Here is a 27,923-nt window from a genome sequence, read left to right as displayed (position 1 = left end):
AATGTGGGCCGCCAACCATCAGGATGGAATCTGTGACTAACGGGGAAGAAAGAAGGTGTGGGAAGAAAGGGACACTCAGCAGGAGGAGGAGAAGTCCCCTGCTTATGATTGCCTGGCCAGGGGTGGTGTTGACCCTCAGTTCAGGCTGTGTCTGGTGTGATGGGGTGCAGAACCCCCAGCTCTGATGGCAACCACAGCGGGAGAGTGGTTGCCCCATGTGCACATAGTTCGGCAGGCGGGACTGGTCCCCAGCTGCTGCTGGGCCTATGAGCAGTCTTCCCAAGCATGGACTGTGACCTGAGGGCAAGGGCGTGGTCCCCTGACTCCAACAGAGCCCTCAGCCAAGCCTTCCTGGGTGTGAACCAAGACCTCAGGGCAAGGGCGTGGTCCCCTGTCTCCAGCAGGCCAGTGAGCAGAGGCTTACTGATGGAGGACTGAGATCTACAGGCAGGGTATGGTGCCCTGACTCCAACAGAGCCTGTGAACAGAGTCTTGCCAGGCAGTGGACTGAGAGTGGCAGGCAGGGGTGTGGTCCCCTGACTCCAACTGGTCTGGCAAGCAGAGGCTAGCTGGGTGTGGACTGAGACTGGTGGGCAGGGGCATGGTCCCTTTCTCCAAAAGGGCCTGAGCATAGAATCAGACAACAGTGTGGACTTAGTCTGGCAGGCAGGGGTATCGATCCCTGGCTCCAGTTGTGCTTTTGGAGACCCTTCACTCTGTTGAGCAGGGTTTGCACTGCCTGAGACAATTTAATTGGAACTCGTGTCTGGGGATGTCCACTCAAGGACATTCTGAGGTTGACATTCAAAGTTCAGTAGCAGAAAAAAACTGAAGGGTGGGGGGGTGGGGGCTGCAGCTGTTTGTATCTCTTCACAGTTGAGATTTAAACCTAATACTTTGGCTTCTTAGGATAGGGTAAAGGTTGGCTGATATTAAAACTGAGCTAGCTTGCACTATCTCACCAACTAGGTCCTCAGAGTCTCTGGCCAAAACTCTGAAAGGGACCTTTTCAAGGTTGTGGGAGATAAGCCACAACTACAAAGCTTAGCACTTTGGTAAGGGGCTATCTCTACTACCTGGGAACCCCTATCTCACCCTACCAGTTCTAATAACCATATGGTGGAAAATAAACATGATGTGGACCCAACAGAAGAACTCTGGAAACATGAATAACCAGAGTATATCAACCCCCCAAAGAAATAACAAAGGAGATACAACTAAAGATGCCATGCATAGACAAATGGCAACAATGTCAGAAATTGAATTCAGAATATGGATGACAAATAAGATGAATGGAAGAAAAGATAGAAATTGAATTCCAAAGATTGTCTCAAGAAGTTAATGAATTCAGACTTCCGGTGCCCTTTCTCCTGCCAGCATTGCTGGTGGAGACCTCATGTGAAGGGTGAGATCCCTAAACTGGAGCAGGGTAGAGGCCGGCTGGCACCCTCTTCTGAACTTTAGTGCCTCCTGCCTCAGGATCAGATATGGCCCAGAATTTGAAAGACTTAGCAGAACAGCTGCCTGCCCGACCCCGGGGCATGGGCATGGCGCTGAAGCTGCTGTTGGGAGTTGGCACTGTGGCCTACGGTGTCCACGAATCCATGTTCACCATGGAAGGAGGGCAGACAGCAATCTTCTTTAATCGGCTTGGTGGCATGCAACAGGACACCATTCTGGCCAAGGGCCTTCACTTCAGGATCCCCTGGTTTCAGTACCCCATAATCTATGACATTCGGGTCAGACCTTGAAAAATCTCCCCCACAGGTTCCAAAGACCTGCAGATTGTGACCATCTCCCTGTGAGTGCTGTCTCAGCCCAATGCCCAGGAGATTCCTAGCGTGTATCAGCATCTAGGGCTAGACTACGAGGAATGAGTGTTGCCGTCGATTGTCAATGAGGTGCTCAAGAGTGTGGTGGCCAAGTTCAGTGCCTCACAGCTGATCACTCAGCAGGCCCAGGTGTCCCTATTGATCCAATGGGAGCTGACTGAGAGGGCCAAAGACTTCAGCCTCATCCTGGATCATGTAGCCATCACGGAGCTGAGCTGAGAGCTAAGAGTACACAGCTGCTATAGAGGCCAAACAAGTGGCCCAGCAGGAGGCCTAGCAGGCCCAGTTCTTGGTAGAAAAAGCAAAGCAGGAGCAGCAGCAGAAGACTGTGCAGACTAATGGAGAAGCTGAGGCTGCCAAAATGTTTAGAGAAGCACTGAGCAAGAACCCTAGCTACATAAAACTTTGCAAGATCCAGGCAGTCCAGAACATCTCCAAGACGATTACTGCATCACAGAATCATATCTATCTCACTGCTGACAACCTTGTGCTGAACTTACAGGATGAAAATTTCATCCGGGGAAGTGACAGCCTCATCAAGGGTAAAAAATGAGCCAAAGAACCAAGAAGTCCACCCCCTAGATTAAGTGGATCTCTTCTCCAATTTTCGAGGAGCCAGATAGTGGTCCAACATACTCCCATCTCACCCCCAATATCATGTGATGGTCTCCTGCACCCACACTGGCCTCACTACCCCTCTTGAACTAAAGAAGACTGACAATCACCCCTTTTTCTGAGGAATGACTTTCCTCCTTGTGTTGGCCAGGGACAGTGTGTTATTTCTCAGTGATTTCCTAGTGCTTTTTCCTCCCTCAAGGTTGGGAGACGATAATCACCAACCCAGGAATTCTCAATAAATTTTCATTACTTAAAAAAAGAGAAAGAAATTAATGAATTCAAAGACAAAGTCACGAAAGATATGGACATAATGAGAAAAGAGATCGCAGAGCTCAAGGTAATAAAAAAGGTAGTTGAGGAGCTCTGAAATACAGTCAAATCCCTCAGTAATAGAGTTGACCAGGCAGAAGAAAGGATCTCTGAAACTGAAGACAAAGCTTTTGAACATTCCCAAATGCCCAAAGAGGCATACAAATGGAGAGCAAAAACTGACCATTCCCTCAGGGAGTTGTGGGATCAATCCAAAAGATCAAACATTCATCTTACAGGAATTCCCGAAGGAGAAGAGGATGGTCCTAAAGGTACAGATGCTCTATTCCAAGAGATCTTGGAGGAGAATTTCCCAAGCACTGCAAGAGATACAGAACTTCAGATAGTAGAGTTTCAGAACCCCAGCAACACTCAATCCAAATAAAGTATCTCCTAGACACATTGTGATTAACTTTGTCAAAGTTAAGACAAAGGAGAAAATTCTGCAAGCAGCCAGACATGAGAAAAGCATCACCTACAAAGGGATAAATATCAGAATGACTGCAGATCTCTCAGCCAAAATGTGTCAAGGCAGAAGAGGATGGTCATCAACCTTCATTCTCCTAAAACATCATTTGTGATGGGGAAATCAAATGCTTTAATGACATACAAATGTTGAAAATTGTCCATAACTAAACCAGCTCTTCAGGATATTCTCAGACCCATCATCCACAATGATCAGCACAATGCTCTAACTCCAAAATAAACTCCCAGAAATTTTTTTAACAAAACCCAACTTCCATAGTGGTGAAAGGATTGAAAATGTCCACTGAAAATCCAAAAATCATGGCACCCCAAAAACAACCAGGCAAATCAATTCTGTCAATTAATGTGAATGGTTTAAATTGTCTTCTAAAGAGGCACAGGCTGGCTGACTGGATACATAAACTCAGAACAGGTATCTGCTGTGTACAAGAATCACATCTTACCTTAAAGGATAAAATTAGACTCAGGGTGAAGGGATGGGCTTCTATAATACACACAAATGGAAACCAGAAAAAAGCAGTGGTTGCAATTTTACAGATACCATTGGCTTTAAAACAACAAAGATAAAGAAAGATAAGAATGGTCACTACATATTTGTCAAGGGAAACACCCAACATGAAGAGATTTCAATAATTAACATTTATGCACCCTACCAGAATGCTCCTCAATTTATACAGCAAACCCTAATGGATAAGAACTACTTGATATCGTCCTGCACTACAATAGTTGGAGATTTTAACACCCCTTTGACAGTTTTGGGTAGATCCTCCAAGAAGAAACTAAACAAAGAAATATTAGACTTAAACCTGACCCTGGAACGAATGGACTTTACAGATCTCTACAGAACATTTCATCCTAATAAAACTGAATAAACATTCTTCTCATCATCCCACAGATTATCCTCCAAAATAGATCATATCCTAGGACACAAGTCTAACCTCAGTAAATTTAAAAGAATAGAAATTATTACTTGTATCTTCTGGGACCACCATGGAATAAAAATTTGAACTCAACAGCAACGAGAATCTTCATACTCAAACAAAGTCTTGGAAACTAAATAATCTTAGGCTGAATGATACCTGGGTCAAATATGAGATTAAGAAGGAAATCACCAAATTTTTTAAACAAAATGATAATGAAGTCACAAATTATCAAAACCTGTGGGATACTGCAAGGGCAGTCTTAAGAGGGAAATTTATAGCATTGGAAGCCTTCATCAAGAAAACAGAAAAAGAGGAAGCCAACAACTTACTGGATCATCTCAAGCAACAGGAAAAGGAAGAACATTCCAACCCAAACCCAACAGAAGAAAAGAAATAACCAAAATTAGAGCAGAATTAAATGAAATTGAAAACAAAACAATCATTCAGATCAATGAAACAAAAAGTTGGTTTTTTTAAAAGATTAACAAAATTGATAAACCTTTGGCCAACCTAAACAGAAATAGGAAAGTAAAATCTCTAATATCATCTATCAGAAACAATAAAGGAGAAATAACAACAGGCACCTCAGAAATTAAAAAAATCCTCAATGATTACTATGATAACCTTTATTCCCAGAAATATGAAAATCTGAAGAAAATGGAGCAATACCTGAAGCACACCACCTTCCTAGACTCAACCAGAAGAATTAGAAAACTTGAATAGACCTATATCAACCACTGAAATAGCTATCAACAATACGAAATCTCCCCAAAATGAAAAGTCCAGAACCAGATGACTTCATATCAATATTCTATCAAACCTTTCAAGAGGAACTAGTACCTATATTATACGACCTTTTCCAAAGCATAGATAAAGAAGGAGTACTTCCCAAGACATTCAATGAAGCAAATATAACCCTAATCCCCAAACCAAGAAAGGATTCAACAAAAAAAGAAAATTATACACCAATATCATTAATGAATATCGACGCAAAAATATCAAAATCTTAGCAAATAGAATTCAACAACACATCAAAAAATTATACACCATGATCAAGTTAGTTTCATTTCAGGGTTACAGTGTTGGTTCAACATATACATACCTATAAATATAATACATCACATCAATAAAATCAAAAACTAACACTATATGATTCTCTCAATTGATGCAGAAAAAGACATTGCTAATAGCCACCATCCTTTCATGATAGATCACTTAAGAAAATAGGCATAGAAGGGACCTTTCTTAAACTGATAGAGGCCATCTACAGCAAACCCACAGCTAATATCGTATTGAATGGAGTAAAAGTGAAATTATTTTCACTCAGAGCAGGAACCAGGCAAGGTTACCCACTGTCTCCACTTCACTTTAACATTGTAATGGAAGTTTTTTTTTTATTATTGTTAAATCATAACTGTGTACATTAGTGCAATCAAGGGGTACAATGTGCTGGTTTCATATACAATCTGAAATATTCTCCTCAAACTGTTCAACGTAGCCTTCATGGCATTTTCTTAGTTATTGTATTAGACATTTGTATTCTGCCTTTAGTAAGTTTTGCGTGTACCCATTCTAAGATGCACCGTAGGCATGGCTCCACCCATCACCCTCCCTCCACCCTAACCTCCCCCCCCTCCCTTCCCCTTCCTTGGCCCTTTCCTCCTAGTCTTGTGCTATAGTTGGGTTATAGTCTTCATGTGAAAGCTATAATTTAGCTTCATAGTAGGGCTGAGTACATTGGATACTTTTTCTTCCATTTCTAAGATACTTTGCTAAGAAGTATATGTTCCAGCTCAATCCATGTAAACATGAAAGAGGTAAAGTCTCCATCTTTCTTTAAGGCTGCATAATACTCCGTGGTATGCATGTACCAAAATTTGCTAGTCCATTCGTGGGTCCATGGGCACTTGGGCTTCTTCCATGACTTAGCAATTATGAATTGGGCTACAGTGAACATTCTGGTACAGATGTCTTGGTTATATTGTGATATTTTTTGGTCATCTGGGTATAAACCTAGTAAAGGAATTATAGGATCAAATGTCAGGTCTATTTTTAGGTCTCTAAGTATTCTCCAAACATCCCTCCAGAAGGAACGTATTAGTGTGCATTCCCACCAGCAGTGTAGAAGTGTGCCCTTTTCTCCACATCCACGCCAACATCTCTGGTTTTGGGATTTTGTTATGTGGGCTACTCTTACTGGGATTAGGTGATATCTCAAAGTAGTTTTGATTTGAATTTCTCTGATGATTAAGGATGATGAGCTTTTTTCATGTGTTTGTAGATTGTGCATCTGTCTTCTTTGGAGAAGTTTCTCTTCAAGTCCCTTGCCCACCCTGAGATGGGATCACGTGTTCTTTTCTTGCTAATACATTTGAATTCCTGTGTATTCTGGTTATTAGACCTTTATGGGAGGTATAACCTACGAATATTTTCTCCCATTCTGAGGGCTGTCTGCTTGCTTTATTACTATGTTCTTGGCTGTGCAGAAGCTTTTTAGTTTGATCAGGTCCCAGTAGTGTATTTTTGATACTGCTTCAATTGCCTGGAAAGTCCTCCTCATAAAATATTCACCCAGGCCGATTCCTTCAAGAGTTTTCCCTGCACTTTCTTCAAGTATTTTTATAGTTTCATGTCTTAAGTTTAAATCTTTTATCCAGTGAGAGTTTATCTTAGTTAATGGTGAAAGGTGTGGGTCCAGTTTCAATCTTCTACAGGTTGCCAGCCAGTTCACCCAGCACCATTTGTTAAATAGGAAATATTTTCTCTACTGAATGTTTTAAATTGGCTTGTCAAAGATCACATAACGGTAAGTAGCTGGATTCATCTCTTGGTTCTCTATTCTGTTCCAGACATCTACTTCTCTGTTTTTGTGCCAATACCATGCTTTTTTGATCACTATGGATTTATAGTACAGTCTCAGGTCTGGTAGCGTGATTCCTCCTGCTGTGTTATTATTGCTGAGTAATGTTTTGGCTATTCTAGGTTTTTTCTGATTCCATATAAAACACAGTATTATTTTTCCTTTTTTTTTCTTCTTTTTGTAGAGGTGGAGTCTCACTTTATTGCTCCCGGTAGAGTGCCGTGGTATCACACAGCTGGCAGCAACCTCCAACTCCTGGGCTTAGGCCATTCTCTTGCCTCAGCCTCCCAAGTAGCTGGGACTACAGGCGTCTGCCACAACACCCGGCTATTTTTTTGTTGCAGTTTGGCCAGGGCTGGGCTTGAACCCACCACCCTTGGTATATGGGGCTGGTGCCTTACCCACTGAGCCACAGGCACAGCCCACGAAGTATTATTTTTTCAAGATCTTTAAAATATGACAATGGAGCTTTAATAGGAATTGCATTAAAATTATACGTTGCTTTGGGTAGTATAGACATTTTAACAATGAAGATTCTTCCCTGCCATGAGCATGGTATGTTTTTCCATTTGTTAACATCTTCAGCTATTTCTTTTTTTAAACTTTCATAGTTCTCTTTGTAGAGCTCTTTCACATCCTTTGTTAGGTATACTCCCAAATATTTCATCTTCTTTGGCACTACTGTGAAAGCAATACAGTTCTTGACTGTTTTTTTGGCTTAGTTATTGTTGGCATACATAAAGGCTACAGATTTATGGGGATTGATTTTGTAGCCTGAGACATTTCTGTATTCCTTGATCACTTCTAAAAGTTTTGTTTTAGAATCCCTAGTGTTTTCTAGATATACAATCACATCATCTGCGAAGAGTGAAAGTTTGATCTCTTCTAACCCTATGTGGATACCCTGGATCACCTTTTCTTCCCTAATTGTAATGGCTAAAACTTTCATTACAATGTTAAAGAGCAATGGAGATAGTGAGCAACCTTGCCTGATTACTGATACAAGTAGAAATGATTTCAATTTAACTCCATTCAATACAATATTGGCTGTGGGTTTGCTGTAGATGGCCTCTATTAGTTTAAGAAATGTCCCTTCTATTCCAATTTTCTTAAGTGTTCTGATCATGAAGGGATGCTGGATATTATCAAAAGCTTTTTCTGCATCAGTTAAAAGAATCATATGGTTCTTATTTTTTAGTTTGTTTATGTGCTGAATTACATGTATAGATTTATGTATGTTGAACCAGCCTTGAGACCTTGGGATAAATCCCACTTGGTCGTGGTGTATAATTTTTTTTTTTTGATGTGTTGCTGGGTTCTGTTTGTTAGGATCTTACTGAATATTTTAGCATCAATATTCATTAGTGATATTATCTATAATTTTCTGTTCTTGTTGGGTCTTTCCCTGGTTTGGGGATCAAGGTGATGTTTCCTTCGTAGAATGTGTTGGGTAATATTCCTTCTTGTCCTATGTTTTAGAAGAGGTTTAGTAATACAGGTTCTAGTTCTTCATAAATGTTTGGTAGAATTCTGACATAAAGCCATCTGTTCTTGGGCTTTTCTGTTTAGAGAGATTTTGTATAGTTGATACTATTTCAGAACTTGATATAGGCCTGTTCAACATTTCCACTTCATTCTGGCTAAGCCTTGGTAGGTGCGTACTTCCAGGTATTGGTCAATTTCTTTCAGATTTTCATATTTCTGAAAGTAGAGCTTCTTGTAGTATTCGTTAAGATTTTTTAAATTTCTGAGGGGTCTGTTATTATTTCTTTATTTTTTTTGAATTTTTGATAATTTTTTTATTAAATCATACCTGTGTACATTAATGTGATCATGGGACATCATACACTACTTTCATAGTACCATTTGACACGTTTTCATCACTTTGGTTAACATAGCCTAGGTGGCATTTTCTTAGTTATTGTGCTAAGATATTTACATTTCACATTTACTAAGTTTCACATATACCCTTGTAAGACGCACTGCAGATGTAATCCCACCAATCACCTTCCCTCTGCTCACTTCCCCCCTCCCTCCCCTCCCTTTCCCCATTCCTCCTATTCTTAGGTTGTAACTGGGTTATAGCTTTCATGTGAAAGCCATAAATTAGCTTCATAGTAGGGCTAAGTATACTAGATACTTTTTCTTCCAATCTTGAGATACTTTACTAAGAAGAATATGTTCCAGCTCCATCCATGTAAACATGAAAGAGGTAAAGTCTCCATCTTTCTTTAAGGCTGCATAATATTCCATGGTGTACATATACCACAATTTATTAATCCATTCATGAATTGATGGGCACTTGGGCTTTTTCCATGATTTAGCAATTATGAATAGGGCTGCAATAAACATTCTGATACAAATATCTTTGTTATGGTGAGATTTTTGATCCTCGGGGTATATGCCTAGTACAGGAATTATAGGATTGATTGGCAGATCTATTTTTAGATCTCTAAGTGTTCTCCATATATCTTTCCAAAAGGAATGTGTTAATTTGCATTCCCACCAGCAGGGTAAAAGTGTTCCCTTTTCTCCACATCCATGCCAACATCTCTGGCCTTGGGATTTTGTGATATAGGCTAATCTTACTGGAGTTAGATGATATCTCAAAGTAATTTTGATACACATTTCTCTGATGATTAAAGATGATGAGCATTTTTTCATATGTGTGTAGGCCGTGCATCTGTCTTCTTCAGAGAAGTTTCTCCTCAGATCCCTTGCCCAGCCTGCAATGGGATCCCTTGTTCTTTTTTTGCTTATACGTTTGAGTTCTCTGTGGATTCTGGTTATTAAAGCTTTGTTGGGGACATAACCTGAAAATATCTTCTCCCATTCTGAGGGCTGTTTGCTTTCTTTGCTTACTGTGTTCTTGGCTGTGCAGAAGCTTTTTAGTTTGATCAGGTCCCAATAGTGTATTTTTGAAGCTTCTTCAATTGCCCGGGCGGTCCTCCTCATAAAATACTCACCCACACCAATTTCTTCACGGGTTTTCCCTGCATTCTCTTCTATGATTTTTATAGTTTCATGTCTTAAGTTTAAATCTTTAATCAATTGAGAGTCTATCTTAGTTAATGGTGAAAGGTGTGGGTCCAGTTTCAGTCTTCTACAGGTTGCCAGCCAGTTCACCCAGCACCATTTGTTAAATAGGAAATCTTTTCCCCACTGAATGTTTTTAATTGACTTGTCAAAAATTAAATAACAGTAAATGGCTGGATTCATCTCTTGGTTCTCTATTCTGTTCCAGACATCTACTTCTCTGTTTTTGTGACAGTACCATGCTGTTTTGATCACTATCGATCTGTAGGATAGTCTGAAAACTGTTAACCTGGTTCCCCCCTGCTTTGTTTTTATTTCTGAGTAATGTCTTGGCTATTCAAGGTTTTTTCTGATTCCATATAAAACGAAGCATTGTTTTCTGAAGATCTTTAAAATATGACAGTGGTGCTTTAATAGGGATTGCGTTAAAATTATATATTGCTTTGGGTAGTATGGACATTTTAACAATGTTGATTCTTCCCAACCAGGAGCATGGTATGTTTTTCCATTTGTTAACATTTTCATCTATTTCTTTTCTTAGAGTTTCATAGTTCTTTTTATAGAGATCTTTCACGTCTTTTGTTAGATAATCTCCCAAATATTTCATCTTCTTTGGTACTACTGTGAATGGAATAGAGTCCTCAACTGTTTCTTCAACTTGACTATTGTTGGTATATATAAAGGCTACCAATTTCTGAATGTTGATTTTTGAACCTGAGACGCTGCTGTATTCCTTGATCAGTTCTAAGAGTTACGTAGTAGAATCCCTGGTGTTTTCCAGATATACAATCATATCATCTGCGAAGAGCAAAAGTTTGATCTCTTCCGGCCCTATATGGATACATTTGATCGCCTTTTCTTCCCTAATTGTGGTGGCTAAAACTTACATTACAATGTTAAAGAGCAATGGAGACAATGGGCAGCCTTGTCTGGTTCCTGATCTGAGTGGAAATGATTTCGATTTAACTCCATTAAATATGATGTTGGCTGTGGGTTTGCTGTACATGGCCTCTATTAGTTTGAGAAATGTCCCTTTTATACCAATTTTCTTCAGTGTTCTGATCATGAAGGGATTCTGGATATTATCAAAAGCTTTTTCTGCATCGATTGAGAGAATCATATGGTCCTTGTTTTTTAATTTGTTAATGTGCTGAATTATACTTATAGATTTACAGATATTGAACCAGCCTTGAGACCCTGGGATAAAACTGACTTGGTCATGATATATTTGTTTGATGTGTTGCTGGATTCTGTTTGTTAGGATCTTGTTGAATATTTTTGGTTCTATATTCATTAGTGATATTTGTCTATAATTTTCTTGTTGGGTCTCTTCCTCGTTTGGGGATCAGGGTGATGTTTGCTTCATAGAACGTGTTGGGTATTCTTCCTTCTTTTTCTACCTTTTGGAACAGGTTGAGTAATATAGGTACTAATTCCTCTTTAAACGTTTGGTAGAATTCTGACATGAAACCATCTGGTCCCGGGCTTTTTTTGGTGGGGAGCTTTTGTATGGTTGATACTATTTCAGAACTCGATATGGGCCTGTTCAACATTTCCACTTGATTCTGGCTAAGTCTTCGAAGCTGACATGCTTCCAAGTAGTGGTCAATTTCCTGCAGATTTTCATATTTCTGAGAGTAAAGTTTCTTGCAGTATTCATTGATGATTTTTTGAATTTCTGAGGGGTCTATTTTTATTTCGTCTTTGTCATTTCTGATTTATGAGATTTGAGATGTTACTCTTTTTTTCCTGGTTAGGTTGGCCAATGGTTTATCCATTTTATTGCGCTTTTCAAAAAACCAACTTTTTGATTTATTGATCTGTTGTATAATTCTTTTGTTTTCAATTTCATTTAATTCTGCTCTAATTTTGGTTATTTCTTTTCTTCTACTGGGTTTGGGTTGGAATGTTCTTCCTTTTCCAGTTGCTTGAGATGTCCCATTAAATTGTTAACTTCCTCTCTTTCCATTCTCTTGAGGAAGGCATACAGTGCTATAAATTTCCCTCTTAGGACTGCCTTTGCGGTATCACAGAAGTTCTGGTAGTTCTTGTGTTCACTGTCATTTTGTTCCAAAAATTTGGCAATTTCCTTCTTGATCTCATCTCTGACCCAGCTATCATTCAGCATAAGGTTATTTAATTTCCATGTTTTTGTATGAGTTTGCAGATTCCTGTTGTTACTGAGCTCAGCTTCTATTCCATGGTGGTCCGAGTAGATGCAAGGAATAATTTCTATTCCTTCAAATTTACTGAGGTTAGACTTGTGACATAGGATGTGATCAATTTTGGAGTATGTTCTGTGGGCTGATGACAAGTATGTGTATTCAGTTCTGTTGGGATGAAATGTTCTGTTGATGTCTGCTAAATCCAAATGTTGGATGGTTGGGTTTAAATCTAAGATTTCTTTGCTCAAATTCTTGTTGGAGGATCGATCCAACACTGCCCAAGGAGTGTTGAAATCTCCAACTATTAAGGAGCTGGAGGAAATCAAGTTGCTCATGTCTGTTAAAGTTTCTCTTATAAATTGAGGTGCATTCTGGTTGGGTGCATAGATATTAATAATTGAAATCTCATCATATTAAGTATTACCCTTAACAAATATGAAGTGACCACTCTTATCCTTCCTTACTTTTGTTGGTTTAAAGCCTATTGTATCTGCAAAGAAAATTGCAACACCTCCTTTTTGCTGATTACCATTTGCCTGAAATATGGATGACCATCCTTTCACCCTGAGTCTGTATTTGTCTTTTAAGTTAAGATGTGATTCTTGTATGCAACAGATATCTGGCCTGAGTTTTTGTATCCGGTCAGCTAACCTATGCCTCTTTAGAGGACAGTTTAAGCCATTCACGTTAATGGAGAATATAGATAAGTCTGGTAAAATTTTGGGTATTGAATTTTTCAAAAATCCAGTGGACATTTTTAATCCTTTTGCCAGTGTGGAAGTTGGAGTTTGATCAAAAGTTTCTGAGTGAGTTGACTTTTGTGGTGGAGGATTGTGTTGGTCATTATGGAGGATATGTCTGAGAATGTTCTGAAGAGCTGGTTTGGTTATGGCAAATTTCTTCAACACATGAATGTCATTAAAGTATTTAATTTCTCCATCATAAATGAAACTCAGTTTAGCTGGATACAGGATCCAGGGTTGAAAGTTATTTTCCTTTAGGAAATTAAAATTTGATGACCACCCTCTTCTGGCTTGAAATATTTGAGCAGAGAGATCTGCAGTCATTCAAATATTCTTCCCTTTGTAGGTAATGGCTTTCTTTCATCTGGCTGCTCTGAGAATTTTCTCCTTCATTTCAACTTAGTGAAGTTAATTATGATATGCCTGGGAGATGTCTTATTGGGATTGAGTTGTGCTGGGTTTCTGAAGCTGTCTGCTCTCTGATTTTCAGTATGTCTAGGCATGTCTGGGAAATTCTCTTTCATAATTACATGGAGAAGGGCCTCTATGCCTAGCAAGGCCACTTCATCGGTTTCAGGTACTCCAATGAGTTGGGTAATGCCCTTTTTGAATTACCCCAGAGGTCTCTGAGAGAATGATCCATTTTTGCTCTCCATTTCTCTTCCTCTTGCATAGTTTGAAAGCATTCAAAGGCTTTGTCTTCAGTGTCAGAAATCCTGTCTTCTTCTTGCTCCATTCTTTTACTTAGGGATTCTACTGTATTTTTCATATCTTTGAGGGCTGAAAATTCTTGCTTCAGTGTGTCTAAGTCTTTGGCAGTTTTGTCTTCAAATTCATTAAATTCTTGAGACAACTTTTGAATTTGTCCTCGAATTCCTAATTCCACTTTATTAATCTTGTCTGCAATCCAAATTCTGAATTTGATTTCTGACATCTCAGCCAGTTGCTTTTGGATGGGATCTTCAATTACATCTGCCATATCTTTCCTTGGGGGGGGGGGTTTGATCTATTCTGGTTATCAATGTTACCAGAGTTTTTCCGCTGATTCCACTCCATGGTTATTTTACTCCCTTTGATTTTTTCCCCCTGGGGCTTTGTCGTGGGCCTGGACCGTGTCATGGCCTGAGAATCTCGGCCCTGTCTGGTGTGGTGGTGGGGCTATGTGGTTCTGTCTTGTTTTCAGCTGGTTTCTGTTCCACCCTAGTGAAACAGATACTCTGGATTGAAGTCTCAGCTGTGGTGAAATATCAGCAATTATGTCACCCCACCCACCACAGGCAACAATTGGAAAAGGAAAATCAAACCTTCCTACAACCGTGCCCCAGGGCACCATCTGATTTGTCCTCAGGCGATTGGTTCAGTTCAAAAGGTCCAAATCAATTGTCTCAGTCTGCACCTGTCTCGGTTGAGAGCATTGAAGAGCTCTCTGCGTGCTGGATCACAGGGGTCTGGTGACTATTCTGTTGTGGCTTACTCCAGTGCTGCGTGGAGTCAGGAGGAGCCACCGAGCCAATAGATCAGTCTGGGAAGGTTGATGACTCCTTCCCCACCTTACACCACTGTCACACCCAGTCACTGATAGCCCTGCAGTTGGCTGACCCAGTTGCCTGTAGTGAACCGATTCTCCAGGAGTTTGCACCTGCCTGAATCACAAGGAAGTCTGCCAGGCTGCTACACTCTGCCTCTCTCTAGCAGGAGGAGGTGAGGCCTGACAACCTTGGGTGCTTGATGAAGGTTGGGGTGTTTTCACTGAGGTCCAGTCTCGCCCCTGATTAATGTTACTGAGAGAACAGAACAGAACAGCTTTGTGGTTCCCCTGCAGAAGAGAAGCTGAATTGAGTTCCAAATCAGCTTGTCTTTGCTCTTGTATTGTCTATAGTCTGACGATCCCCTGAGGGCCAGGTGTGTCTTAGGCTCAGTAAGGCGGACCTCTGGGTCAGCCCCGCCCTGGGAGTTTCCCCAGTTTGCAAGTTGGTTTTGCCTCAGGCAAATCCTTTACTCAGTCTCTGGTTGCCCAATGAGACAGGGTGTGTGGTTTCAGAATATCCGGTAGTTAGCCATATTGCTGCCAGAAGAGGGATGCTATTTTATGCCTCAGGGAACAACTGCTCCGGTGCGACTCCCTCCCAGCCAACTGTTCTCTCTATGCTCCCGCGCCCCAGAGTCTGCACCAACCGGCTGCAGCCCCGGCACTGTCCACACCCCTTGCACAATCGCCCAAAAGTCTGGCCTCCTGGGGTTCAGGCTCCAGATCTCAGAGTGAGAGCAGAGGGGAGCACTGGGAGCCCATGGTTGCAGGCAGGGAATACACACAGTTCCACACTGTTTTATGCCTGGCTGTATTGTCACCAAAAGGCGGCTTCCGCACTATGCCTCAGGGAACCGCTGCTCTGGTGTAGCTCCCTCTCAGCCCATCATCCTCTCCTCGCTCCCCCGCCCCAGAGCCATCACTTAATGGCTACAGCCCAGGCACTGTCCACACAGCCCCCCCAAGAAATCATCATGTTTCTGGACTCCAGGGGCACAGCCCTCCAGACCTTGGAGTGAGATCAGAGGGGAACGCTGGGAGCCCAGGGTTGAGGGCAGAGAACACACACAGTTTTACACAGTTTTATGCCTGGCTGTATTTTCACGAAAAGATGGCTGCCACACTGTGCCTCAGGGAACCGCCACTCTGGAGCAGGCCCCTCTCAGCAGACCATTCTCTCCTCGCTCCCATGCCCCAGAGCCGGCACCAACCAGCTGCAGTTTAGGCACCATCCACACCCCTTGAGAAATCACCCAAGACTCTGAACTCCTGGGGTACTGGCCTCCAGACCTCAGTGTGAGTGGAAGGGAGTGCTTGGAGCTCAGAATTCCAGGTAGAGACTATATACAGTTTTATACAGTTTTATGCCTGCCAGGAGATCGTCGTGGCACCCTAGTAGGGGAGGTAGGTTCAGTTTTTAGATTGTCTCTCCTGTGGAGTGTAGTGGGAGGACCTTTGAACACTGCCCGATTGTTTGTGTGGCACTCCAAGCCATTCTCATGGGGGACGGGACTCCCGTCCGCTTGGTGATGGATTTTGTACCTTTTGTTTGTATCCTTGTGGTCACAGCTCACTTCAGCTGGGTTGTGGCTGAAGTATTCAGCGGGGTTGACGTGTGTTCTTCAACCTTCTCTCATAGTGCATCTCAAATACACCGGGTTACTTGCTAAATTTCTGTCTTTTAACTCTCCTTCTGGATGAGAGCCTCTGTGGAAAGCCGGCTTCAGGCAGCCAGCTTGTCTCCTTTCCGGGGTCTGTTGTTATTTCATTGTTACCATTTCTGATTGATGAAATTAGAGTTTTTACTCTTTTTTTCCAGGTTAGGTTGGCCAAAGGTTTATCTATTTTTTTTAATTTTTTTATTAAATCATAACTGTATACAATGATATGATTATGGGGCATCATACACTCACTTCGTAAACCATTTGACACATTTTTATCTATTTTATTGATCTTTTCAAAAGACCAACTTTTGGATGTATTGATCTGTTGTATAATTCTTTTGTTTTCAATTTCATGTGATTCTGCTCTGATTTTGGTTATTTCTTTCCTTCTGCTGGGTTTGGGGTTGGAATGTTTTTCCTTCTCCAGTTGCTTGACATGTCCCATTAAATTATTAACTTCCTCGCTTTCCATTTTCTTGAGGAAGGCTTGCAGTACTATAAATTTCCCTCTTAGGTCTGCCTTTGAGGTATCCCAGAGGTTCTGGTAATTCATGTCTTGATTGTTATTTTGTTCCAGAAATTTGACGACTTCCATTTTAGTCTCGTCTATAAACCCTCTATCCTTCAGCATAAGGTTGTTTAGCTTCCATGTTTTTGTATGGGTATGCAGGTTCCTGTTGTTATGGAGTTCAACTTTTATTCCATGATGGTCTGAGAAGATGCAAGGAATAATGTCTATTTTTTTAAATTTGCTGAGGTTAGATTTGTGGCCTAGGATGTGGTCAGTTTTGGAGTGTGTTCCATGGGCTGATGAGAAGAATGTGTATTCAGTTTTGTTGGGATGAAATGTTCTGTAGATGTCTGTTAAGTCCAGATGTTGAATGGTTAAGTTTAAATCTAAAATTTCTTTGCTTAGCTTCCTTATGGAGGATCTTTCCAGAACTGATAAATGGGTGTTAAAATCTCCAACTACTATGCAACTGGAGGAAGTCAAGTCACTCATGTGCGTTATAGTTTCTCTTATAAATTGAGGTGCGTTCTGGTTGGGTGCATAAATATTAATAATTGAAATCTCATCATATTGCGTATTACCTTTAACAAATATGAGGTGTTCATTCATATCCTTCCTTATTTTGGTTGGTTTAAAGCCTATTGCATCTGCGAATAGGATTGCAACTCCTGCTTTTTTCTGCTTTCGATTTGCCTGGAGTGTTGATGACCATCCCTTCACCTTGAATCTATATTTGTCTTTTAATGTAAGATGAGATTCTTGTATGCAGCAGATATCTGGCTTGAGTTTTTGTATCCAGTCAGCCCACCTGTGCCTCTTTAGAGGACAATTTAAACCATTCACAATAATTGATATATTAATAAGCCTTTCGAGAGTCCAGTGGACATTTTTAATTATTTTGTGACTGTGGAAGCTGGAATTTGATCAAAATTGTATGGGTGGTTTTACCTTTGTGTGGAAGATTATGCTTGTCTTTATGGACGATAGGTCTGAGAATATCCTGGAGAGCTGGTTTAGTTATGGCAAATTTCTTCAACATGTGAATGTCATTCAAGTCTTTAATTTCTCTGTCATAAATGAAACTCATTTTAGCTGGTTACAGGATCCTGGGTTGAAAGTTATTTTGTTTTAGGAGATTAAAAGTTGATGACCACCCTCTTCTAGCTTGAAAGGTTTCAGCAGAGAGATCTGCAGTTATTCTAATATTCTTACCCTTATAGGTGATGGTTTTCTTTCATCTGGTTGCTTTCAGAATTTTCTCCTTCGTATTAACTTTAATGAAATTGATTATGATGTGTCTGAGGCATGTCTTATTTGGGTTGAGTCATGTTGGAGTTCTGAAACTGTCTGCTATCTGAATTTCAAAATCTCTTGGCATGTCTGGAAAGTTCTCCTTCATAATCTCATGGAGAAGAGACTCTGTGCCTTGTGAAGCCACTTCGTCGCTTTTGGGGATCCCTATAAGATGAATATTGGTTTTCTTCAAATTTTCCCAGAGCTCTCTGAGAGAGTAATCTGTTTTTGCCCTCCATTTATCTTCCTCTTTGAGACTTTTGGAGCTTTCGAAAGCTTTGTCTTCAATGTCAGAAATCCTTTCTTTTGCTTGCTCCATTCTGTTACTGAAGGATTCTACTGTGTTTCTCAGATCTTTGAGGGCTGCAACTTCTTGTCTCAATGTCTCAAAATCTTTGCTCATTTGGTCTTTGAATTCATTGAATTCTTGAGATATCTTTTCGGTTACTGCTTGGAATTCTAATTCAATCTTATTTTCTATCCAGATTCTGAATTTGATTTCTGACATCTCAGCTATTTGTTTGTGCATGGGATCTTGTGCTGTGTCTGCACCATTGATCCTTAGGGGAGTTGATCTATTCTGATTATTCATATTGCCAGAGTTTTTCTGTTGATTTTGCCTCATGATTGTTTTTCACCGTTGCCTCTGGCCGTCCTCAGAGTTGGGGAGGTGTCTCTCCATGATTAGACCCCAGCAGGATCACTCTATTGTTGCTGGATCTTTGTAGGGAGTGATCCTGTGTAGTTCCTCTGGGGCTGCCCCAGCAGGGGAATTCTGGTTGTGGAAGCAGCTCCAGAGTGTGACACACCCGGATCCAGCAACAGGGCGGGAGGTGGTGCACATGGATCTTGGAGTGCCTGGCACCCAGTGACTTTGGCACAGAGAGCCTAAGGCTCCAGAAGTCTCTGGCCAGGAGAAGGGCTCTGTGCAGAGGCAGGGAGGGCTCTGGAGGTCACGTGGCTACCAGAGTTTCTGGCCAGATGAGCGGGCTGTTGTGGAGGCTGCGAGGGTCCAGGAGGAAGGACGCAGTGTTGCATGGCTCCCGCAGTTCCTCGTCAGCTCACGCAGAGGCCCAGCGGGTGAGGGTCGCAGGTCGGAGGTCACAGCGCAGCTCTTATGGACGTCTGGGTGGCACCAAGGCCAGGAGTTTGAGGTTACTATTAGCTGTTATGTCATGACACTCTACCCAGGGCAACAGCCCGAGGCTCCATTGTGCCAAAACCTATCTCACTATGCCCCTGAGGGTTAAGGCTGGAAGGCAGCTCAGTCCCACCTGTAGGCCGCTCAGTCACTAGGTTACTAGCTCCCTCCTGATCCTTGCTCTGCGACCCTGAGGGCGGAGCTTGCCAGGGCAGTTCTCTCACAATGGCTCCCTGCAGACTGTAGCCAAACACTATTAGCTCCATCCGGCTCAGCAGCTCAGTCTGGGGCCCTAGACAGTGCCCAAAATTCTCCACACTACTGCTCAAGCTCTCCCCAAGGCAGTTCAACTGAGTGCCAAGTCCAAAAACACTGAAACAGTTCACTGGTAAGGCCTTTCCCGTTTGCAGTCTCACTGCTGCTTGTACTTACAGATGCCGGCGGGATTAGGTCGATTGAACACATGCAACCACTTTTCAGTTTTCCACTGTTCTTGTCCTCCTCTTGGGGTCCAGAAGTCCCTTGCTGACTCCCTGTATCCTCAAAGGGATAATTATAGGCAGATCCCACCAACCAGAGATGCCTGGAGTCTTATCTCCCCAGACTCACCATGCCCAGTTGCAGGGAAGTTCGGGAGTTGCTAGTTTTACTTGGTTAAAAAGAGTGTATTCTTTTCTGCCTGTAATGGAAGTTTTAGCCATCGCAATTAGGGAAGAAAAGGCAATCAAGGGTATCCATGTAGGGTCAGAGAAGATCAAGCTCTCACTCTTCACTGATGATATAATCCTATACCTGGAATATCCCAGGGACTCGACTTCAAAACTCTTAGAAGTGATTACGGTATACAGAAGCGTCTCGGGATGCAAAATTAATACTTACAAATCAGTAGCTTTTATATATGCCAACAATAGTCAAGCTGAAAATATAGTCAAGGACTCTATTCCTTTTACAGTAGTGCCAAGGAAGATGAAATATCTGGAAATTTACCTAACAAAGGACGTGAAAGATCTCTATAAAGAGAACTATGAAACTCTGAGAAAAGAAATGGCTGAAGATGTTAACAAATGGCAAAACATACCATGGTCATGGCTGGGAACAATCAACATTGTTAAAATGTCCATACTATCCAAAGCAATCTACAGATTTAATGCAATCCCTATTAAAGCACCATTGTCATGCTTTAAAGAACTTGAAAAAAATAGTACTTCATTTTATATGGTATCAGAAAACACCTTGAATAACAACATTACTCAGAAATAAGAACAAATCAGGAGGTATCACGTTACTTGACTTCAGGCTATATTATAAATCTAAAGTGACCAAAACAGCATGGTACTGGCACAAAAACAGGGAGGTAGATTTATGGAACAGAATAGGGAACCAAGAAATGAACCTAGCCACTTATCGTCATATGATATTCGACAAGCATATTTAAAATATGCAGTGGTGGAAAGAATCCCTATTTCACAAATGATGCTGTGTGAACTGGCTGGCAACCTGTGGAAGACTCAAATTGGACCCCCCACCTTTCACCATTAACAAAAGTTGATTCCTCTCACTGGATAAAAGATTTAAACTTAAGTTGTGAAACTATAAAAATACTAGAAGAGACTGTAGGGAAAACACTTGAAGAAATTGGCCTGGGAGTATATTTTATTAGGAGGACCCCCACCCCAGGTGATTGAAGCAACACCAAAAATACATTACTGGGACCTGAACAAACTAAAAAGCTTTTGCACAGCCAAGAGCACAGTAAGGAAAGCAAACAACCTTCAGAATGGGAGAAGATTTTTGCAGGTTATGCTTCCAACAAAAGTCTGATAACTAGAATCCACAAAGAGCTCAAACTAGTCAATAAGAAAAGAACAAATAACCCCATATCTTTGTGGGCAGGAGACTTGAGCAGAAACTTCTCCGATGAAAACAAACACATCAAAAAATGCTCATCTTTAATCAACAGAGAAATGCAAATCAAAACCACTTTGAAATATCATCTAACTCCAGTAAGATTAGCCCACATCCCCAAATACCAAAACTACAGATGTTGGTGTAGATGCAGTGAGAAGGGAAAACTTCTACACTGCTGGTGGGAATGCAAGCTAATACGACCCTTTTGGAATGAAGTTCAGAGAACACTCAAGGAACTAAAAGTAGACCTACCATTCGATCCTGCAATTCCTCTACTAGGTATATACCCAGATGATCAAAAATTATTTTACAACAAAGCTGTTTGTTACAGCCCAATTCACAATAGCCAAGACATGGAAAGAGCCCAAGTGCCCATCAACCCATGAATGGATTAACAAATTGTGGTATATGTACACCATGGTATACTATGCAGCCATAAAAAAGGATAGAAACTTCACATCTTTTATGTCTACCTCAATGGAGCTGGAACATATTCTTCTTAGTAAAGTATCTCAAGAATGGAAAAAGATGTATCAAATTTACTCAATGCTACTATAAAATCAATATATAGTCACCTATACATTCATATGAATGGCAAAACATAACTATAGTCCATAAAATAGAAGAGAAGAAGAGAGAGAAGGGAGGGGAGGGGGGATATTGGAGAAGGGATGGTATTTGGGGGGACCTCACTTAATATGCATGATGCAATGGTACATTTCACAACTTTTAAGAAATGAGTATAATTGTGATGGATGCATTACTTAGTTCCATGTAAGCATTTCACATTTTATAGCAAACAGTACCCTGAACCCCATAAATGCATCAATGTACAAAGTTATGATTTAATAAAAAATAAAAAGGGAGAGAAGAGAAATGGGAAATAGGTTTCTTATGTATCCAGAAAATAGAATATTAAAATAATATTCCTAACAAAACTCACAATCATTCCTCGTAAGTTCATTCAGGCCCATGTAATTAGTTCTTGTTCCACTCAACCTTGGATTAGCAATCTTATTAACCCACCTGCTTCTCAGTGGAGTTCTCAAAATCGTGACTCAGTTCACTAGTGTAGTCTCAAAGTTATTTAAACCATCTTATCAGAAGCCTGTACACAAAAGCTCCTGGAACAGTTCTTTTCCACAGGATTTTGAGTCTTTCTCAAAGATGAAGCCCTCTAGCTTATAGCTGATTGCAAGTGCTTTCAGGGAAGCATCAAAGTAAAACATAAAAAGCTTTCTATCTACAGATGATGAAAGACTTACCATAACTGTGGTTAACTTACTACTGTTCATTTTCAAAAGGGAAAAATTTGATGAGAGTTCATTACAAGAATACTGCAACTGACAAGGAAATGTAATTGTTTCTGTGACATGCAAAACAAAAGTCAATCCAAAAAATAATTTTAGAAAAATTATCCATAAATGTAATGATTAACCCTATTTTAAAGGAAGAGGAAGTATTATATATAATTTGTTAAAATGCCAGAATGTAATCTTTTATAGAGAAAAAAATCAGATATATAATAATCCTGAAATAATGTACTGTGAATATACCAAGCATATTGTTAGAATATACCCAGACTATATTAATAATATGAAGTAATAGGCCAGGCACAGTGGCTCACACCTGTAATCCCAGCACTCTCTGAGGCTGAGGTGGGCAGATTGTCTCAGCTCATGAGTTCAAGACCAGCTAGAGCTAGGGCAAAACCCCACCTCTAAAAAAAAAAAAAAAAAAAACTAGTCAGGCATTGTAGCTGGCACCTGTAATCCTGGCTACTTGGGAGGCTGAGGCAAGAGAATCATTTGAGCCCAAGAGTCTGAGGTTGCTGTGAGCTATGACGCTACAGCACTCTACAGGGGTGACAAAGTGAGACTGTCTCAAAAAAAAAAAAGGAATATCAAGTAATTTAGAATAGGTCTTAAATATTTGTACATTCATAAAATTTGATTGGTAAGTGTTTTGAATCCTCAATTGAAAACTAATGACTAGGAAGATGCTAGATTCAAAATAAGTAAGTGAAGTTGAGACCAAATGGGCAAAAACCTACCTAATGAGTACAACAAACACTGTCCAGGTGATGGGCACACTTATAACCTGAGTCAAGCATTATAAAGGCAATCCATGTAACCAAAAGCATTTGTATTCCTGTAATATTTTAAAATAAATAAAGTTCTTTAAACAAACCCTGAAATTGGTTACAGTGGCTCAAGCCTGTAATCCCAATACTTGGAGAGGCCAACACAAGAGGATCATTTGAGAACAACATATTAAGATCCCGTATCTACAGAAAAGTAGAAAAAAACGGGTGTGGTGGTGATATGTGCCTATAGTCCCAGCTACATAGAGGCTGAGGCAGGAGGATCCCTTGAACCTAGGAGTTTGATGTTACTGTGAGCTATAATAATGCCACTGCAGTCTAGCCTTGGCAACAGTGCAAGATTTTGTCTCAAAAAGAAACAAAACTGAAGTTATGAAAACACTATACTGTAGTTGTCTAATATCTGGTGAAACAACATTGGAACTCTGAAAAATAGAAATATATCCTTGGACAGTGAGGGCATTTATGATTTCGTAGAAATTTCCCATATAGCATAAAATATCTGAAATGTTTATGTTAATAACATTTTACCTATTTAGTTGGGGGGCATGGTGGCTTACGATTGTAATCCCAGCTACTAGGAAAGATGTCTTGGGAGGATGAGGCAGGAGAATTGCTTGAGGCTACGAGTTCAAGACCAGCCTGGGCAACATAGTAAGACTGTGTCTCTAAAAAAAAATAAATAACATTTTACCTGTGCTAATTTAACCTGGAAAATGCAGATATCCCTTCTGATCTGACAACTCTTCCTATGCAACTGATCAATAGTAACATATCAAATAAGCATAATTATTTCTAGCACTTCTCTTTTTACAAAGTTAAAGAACAAATCCTTTGTGATTTTTACATGGACTCTCTGGGACATGATTAAGATAGGACCATGAATCATTAAAAAATAATACTTACAAAGTGATAATAAAAATATTTTTAAAAGTAAACATAGGAAGTAACATGATTATTAAAAAGTGAGCTCTTTTCTTAGCGGGAAGACTGCTTTCTCAAAAAATCAAGGACATAACAAAACCAACACAAACCATAGAAGATTACTCTGGTAAGACCTGGAATCTTTATTATTAGGCAATATTATTTGAGAGGTAAAGCAAAATCTTTACAGCCTGCTATTAAGGACAGACCAAGAATCAAAAAACTTTTGTCATTTTAACAGTGAGAAAACCAAATTCTAGTTTTGTATCAATTTATTTGATACTAAAGTTCTTTGTGCAAATCTTGTAAATAAAGTCATCAAACCTTAGCTAGCTTTAACTTCAACAAATAAATTTCCCTTTCTGTGAACCATCTATAACTTTGTTTATCCATACATATCCTTTATAGTACAACTTCTCTAAGTGGCAAAATGTCATATACACACACACACACATATATCCTATCTGTCAAATATAAAAATAAGAAACACAGTATATCAATCCAAAATTATGTGTAGTAATTAAAGTTTTAGCATTCTCTTAGAAATGGTCTAAGTATCTAATCAATATCATTAATTAGTTCAACTTAGTATCAGCCCAAAGTTTTTTTTTTGTTTTTTTTTTTTTTTGAGACAGTCTTACTATGTCGCCTTTGGAAGAGTGCTGTGGCATCATAGCTCACAGCAACCTCAAACTCACGGGCTTAAGCAATTCTCGTGCCTCAGCCTCCCAAGTAGCTGGGACTACAAGCACCTGCCACAATGCCTGACTATTTTTTGTTGTGGTTGTCATTGTTGTTTAGCTGGCTTGGACTGGGTTTGAACCCATGACCCTCGGTGTATGTGGTTGGCGCCGAGCCCAGCCCAAAGTTTTTAGCTACCTAAAGATCTTATAAATTATCTTCAAGCTGATGCTGATGTATTATAAAATATAATTAGTATTAAAATAAAGCTGGTCAGAATGATGACTTAACTTGGTCAAACAAATTTACAGTATTTTTTTTTCTCTTGAGAGAGAGAGAGAGAGTCTCACTCTTTCGTCCTGGGTAGAGTGCCATGGCATCATAGCTCACAGCAACCTCAAACTCTTGAGCTCAAGTGATTCTCTTCCCTCAGCCTCCTGAGTAGCTGGGACTATAGGTTCCAGCCAAAACACTGGCTAATTTTTCCATTGTTTGGTAGAAATGTGGTCTTACCCTTGGTCAGGCTAGTCTTGAACTCCTGAGCTCAAGCAAATTACATGCCTCCATCCGCCTCAGCCTCCCAGAGTGCTAGGATTATAGGCATGAGACACCATGCCCAGCTCAAATTTGCATTTTTCATAATCTTAAACTTTTAGTAGAAGTAATGTTAGCTTATTCAGTCAGTAAACCTACATATGTTTAGGAAGAACATACCCAAATAGAATAAAAATCTACCTGTGTATTATACATAATGCTGATAAATCAGAAAAACATAGCTAGTTTTAGTAAACCAAAATGACTAAATTAGTCTTATTTGCCAAAGGAATACCAAAATATGTGAACTTGAATTCTTAAAACATTTAAGTTTGTTTTTGTGGGTATACATTTTTTAGCACGTTAAAAGTCTTGAAAGTTCATTTCTCTTGTTCTTGTTTTCTGGGAATTTTAAGAATATTCTATTTATCTAAACACCATTTCTATATCCTAATGAAAATAGAGCTCCTTTAATTTAAGAAATTTTATAATCTAATTTGGTAATACCATCCAGAGGTAGGAAAATGTTACATATTCATAAAACGAGACAAAAGCCTTTCTGAATGACAGACATCATCATCATCAATTTTGTTATTCAGGCTATTGCCATGGGGAAGATATTCATTAAGGAGGAACATCTTAAAGAAAAGAAAGGTGACAAGGAGTAATATAAAGGCAGGTAAAAAAAAGAGAGTCATCTGCCAGTTTATGGGAATCATGAGGAATGGAGGTGTGGGTCTCTCCTTGGAATGTGTCAAAGCACCATGTTCCTTTGTGGTTGACTGTTTCTTGGGACACAAAAAGGTGGAGGGTCTCTTAAGCATCATTGCTTTTCAGAAGCACTGAGCTCAGATAAAGTTTATTATGTATTGTCAACGAGATGAATCTACTTTATCAATTTTGTCTATAGAATTTCTCTGTATTCTCCTTTATATGCCATATTATTTCTGGTTGCCTTTTTTGTTTAGATATTTGGGTTTTTGTTTTCATTTTTCTGTGCTTATGATTTGTCTCCCTAACTTAATTTTAGGTTCTCTGAGAGAAGGAAGTATGTATTGTATTTATTTTTATTCTTCCTACCCATTACCCTCCTCTTTTTTCCTAGCACTTAGTGTTCTGTCCCATCTACCTAAAAGTTATTGATGTTAAGTAGGAACATCTTTTTTTGATGTGATAAAGTCAGTACATTTATAAAATATAAGATTTTCATAAATGGAAAATTAATATTTACATCCAAGAATTTTCAAAGATATATATTTGATTCTAATTTACAGAGAAGTTGTAATCATTTTCTTTAATTGGTTTCTTCCTGGTTGTATATCTAAAGCCAAGCTATTCTTTAGCTAGGTGATTGCTGAGTTTACCTTCATGCAGTAAAATCAGTGTCTACAGGTGTTTTTACCAACTTCCTGTTGCCAATGTACATGTCTCGTTGGTTCAGCCTGTGAACCAGGACATTGTGTAGAATATGAAATGTCATTATGGAAGTGATTTCATGAAGAAGTTTAGGTATTATGTAGCACTTGAAAGAGCTTAAAGTGTCCTGGTGGCAAAGATGCCATTTTAACTATTGCTTATGCCTGGAATTCTGTTTCACATAAAATTTCAGGGAGAATTTAGAAAAAATGGGTTGGATATTTGAAAGGTCTGTGGGAGCAAAAGGCAATGAAGCATTTAGGTTGAGGGCTTAAAAATAAATTATAATACATTCTTGATGATAAAGAATGTTCTTTTACATCTAATCAACAAAGTTTAATGGAAGTGTGATAAAAGAGCAGGTTAATGTTGATGAGAGCTTGCAGTATCACCAAAAGCAAAAAGTTAAAGGGCACCAGTGAAGTCCATGAAGACAATTCTACCAAAGGAAACAAAATAACATTAGAAAAGACTGCTTCACTCTTCATTGTAATAATTACATACTTATATACTTCCCACAAGGTTGTGGATTTGTACATTTGACGGTCACCTTTTATGAGCAACAAATGTCAAGATTTATTTAAAAACAAAAAAACTTTTAGGTTATATCACAGGGCGAGTGCAGAGAATCCAGTCTCCAACATCTACCTCTGACTAAAATTGTCTTTAAGGCCCTTCTAAAAGCTTTCTTAAAGTCCTATAAGTGTTAATCATTGTTCATCTTGATGACCCAGGGTACTATAAATTTTCCTGAAGTTATTCCTAAATCCTCAGAGAAAGATTCTGTCTTGTTCAATATAGCTATAATATTCTAATGCTTTGAAAATCTTGGATCTTGAATGGAAAATGTTGCCACATTATCCAGGTATTTATTTTACCAAAACACTTTATTCCCTGATCATTCTGAGCCATTTACTGCTTAATCTTTGTAGGTGGATTTTTATTATTCTTAAAGGAAAGGGAAATTTTAAAAGACTAGATCTCATGGGTTAGATCCTTGGCTGTAAATATTCCCTTGGATTGCTTTTTGGCTGTTGGCTATAGCAACTTGTTTTCTTGCAGAGATGAAGCATCTGGTTTTTGTTATCTCAATGATGCTGTCCTGGGAATATTACGATTGCGACGGAAATTTGACCGTATTCTCTATGTGGATTTGGATCTGCACCATGGAGATGGTAAGCCCTTCAGTTTCAAAGATGCTTTGCTACCAGGACATTAGGTTTTTATCAGTTAAGCTGCTTCTAGGT

At 39.7% G+C, this 27,923-nt stretch overlaps 1 protein-coding gene and 1 pseudogene across 3 annotated transcripts in view; both read left to right on the top strand.

Annotated features, from left to right (window-relative positions):
- HDAC8 (histone deacetylase 8) overlaps nt 1–27,923 on the top strand; it is a 418,507-nt gene that overhangs the window by 157,790 nt on the left and 232,794 nt on the right. For all 3 annotated transcript variants that reach the window (XM_053579625.1, XM_053579623.1, XM_053579624.1), the window contains one exon: nt 27,739–27,851. In XM_053579625.1, coding sequence (XP_053435600.1) covers nt 27,739–27,851 — 113 coding nt within the window. The remainder of the gene's footprint in view (nt 1–27,738; nt 27,852–27,923) is intronic.
- Nucleotides 1,488–2,673, top strand: LOC128577398 (prohibitin-2-like; annotated as a pseudogene).

This window comes from Nycticebus coucang, chromosome X (genome assembly GCF_027406575.1).
Source record: "Nycticebus coucang isolate mNycCou1 chromosome X, mNycCou1.pri, whole genome shotgun sequence".
NCBI lineage: Eukaryota > Metazoa > Chordata > Mammalia > Primates > Lorisidae > Nycticebus > Nycticebus coucang.
Note: the sequence above shows the minus strand (reverse complement) of the source record. Positions and strands in the feature narration are given on the sequence as shown.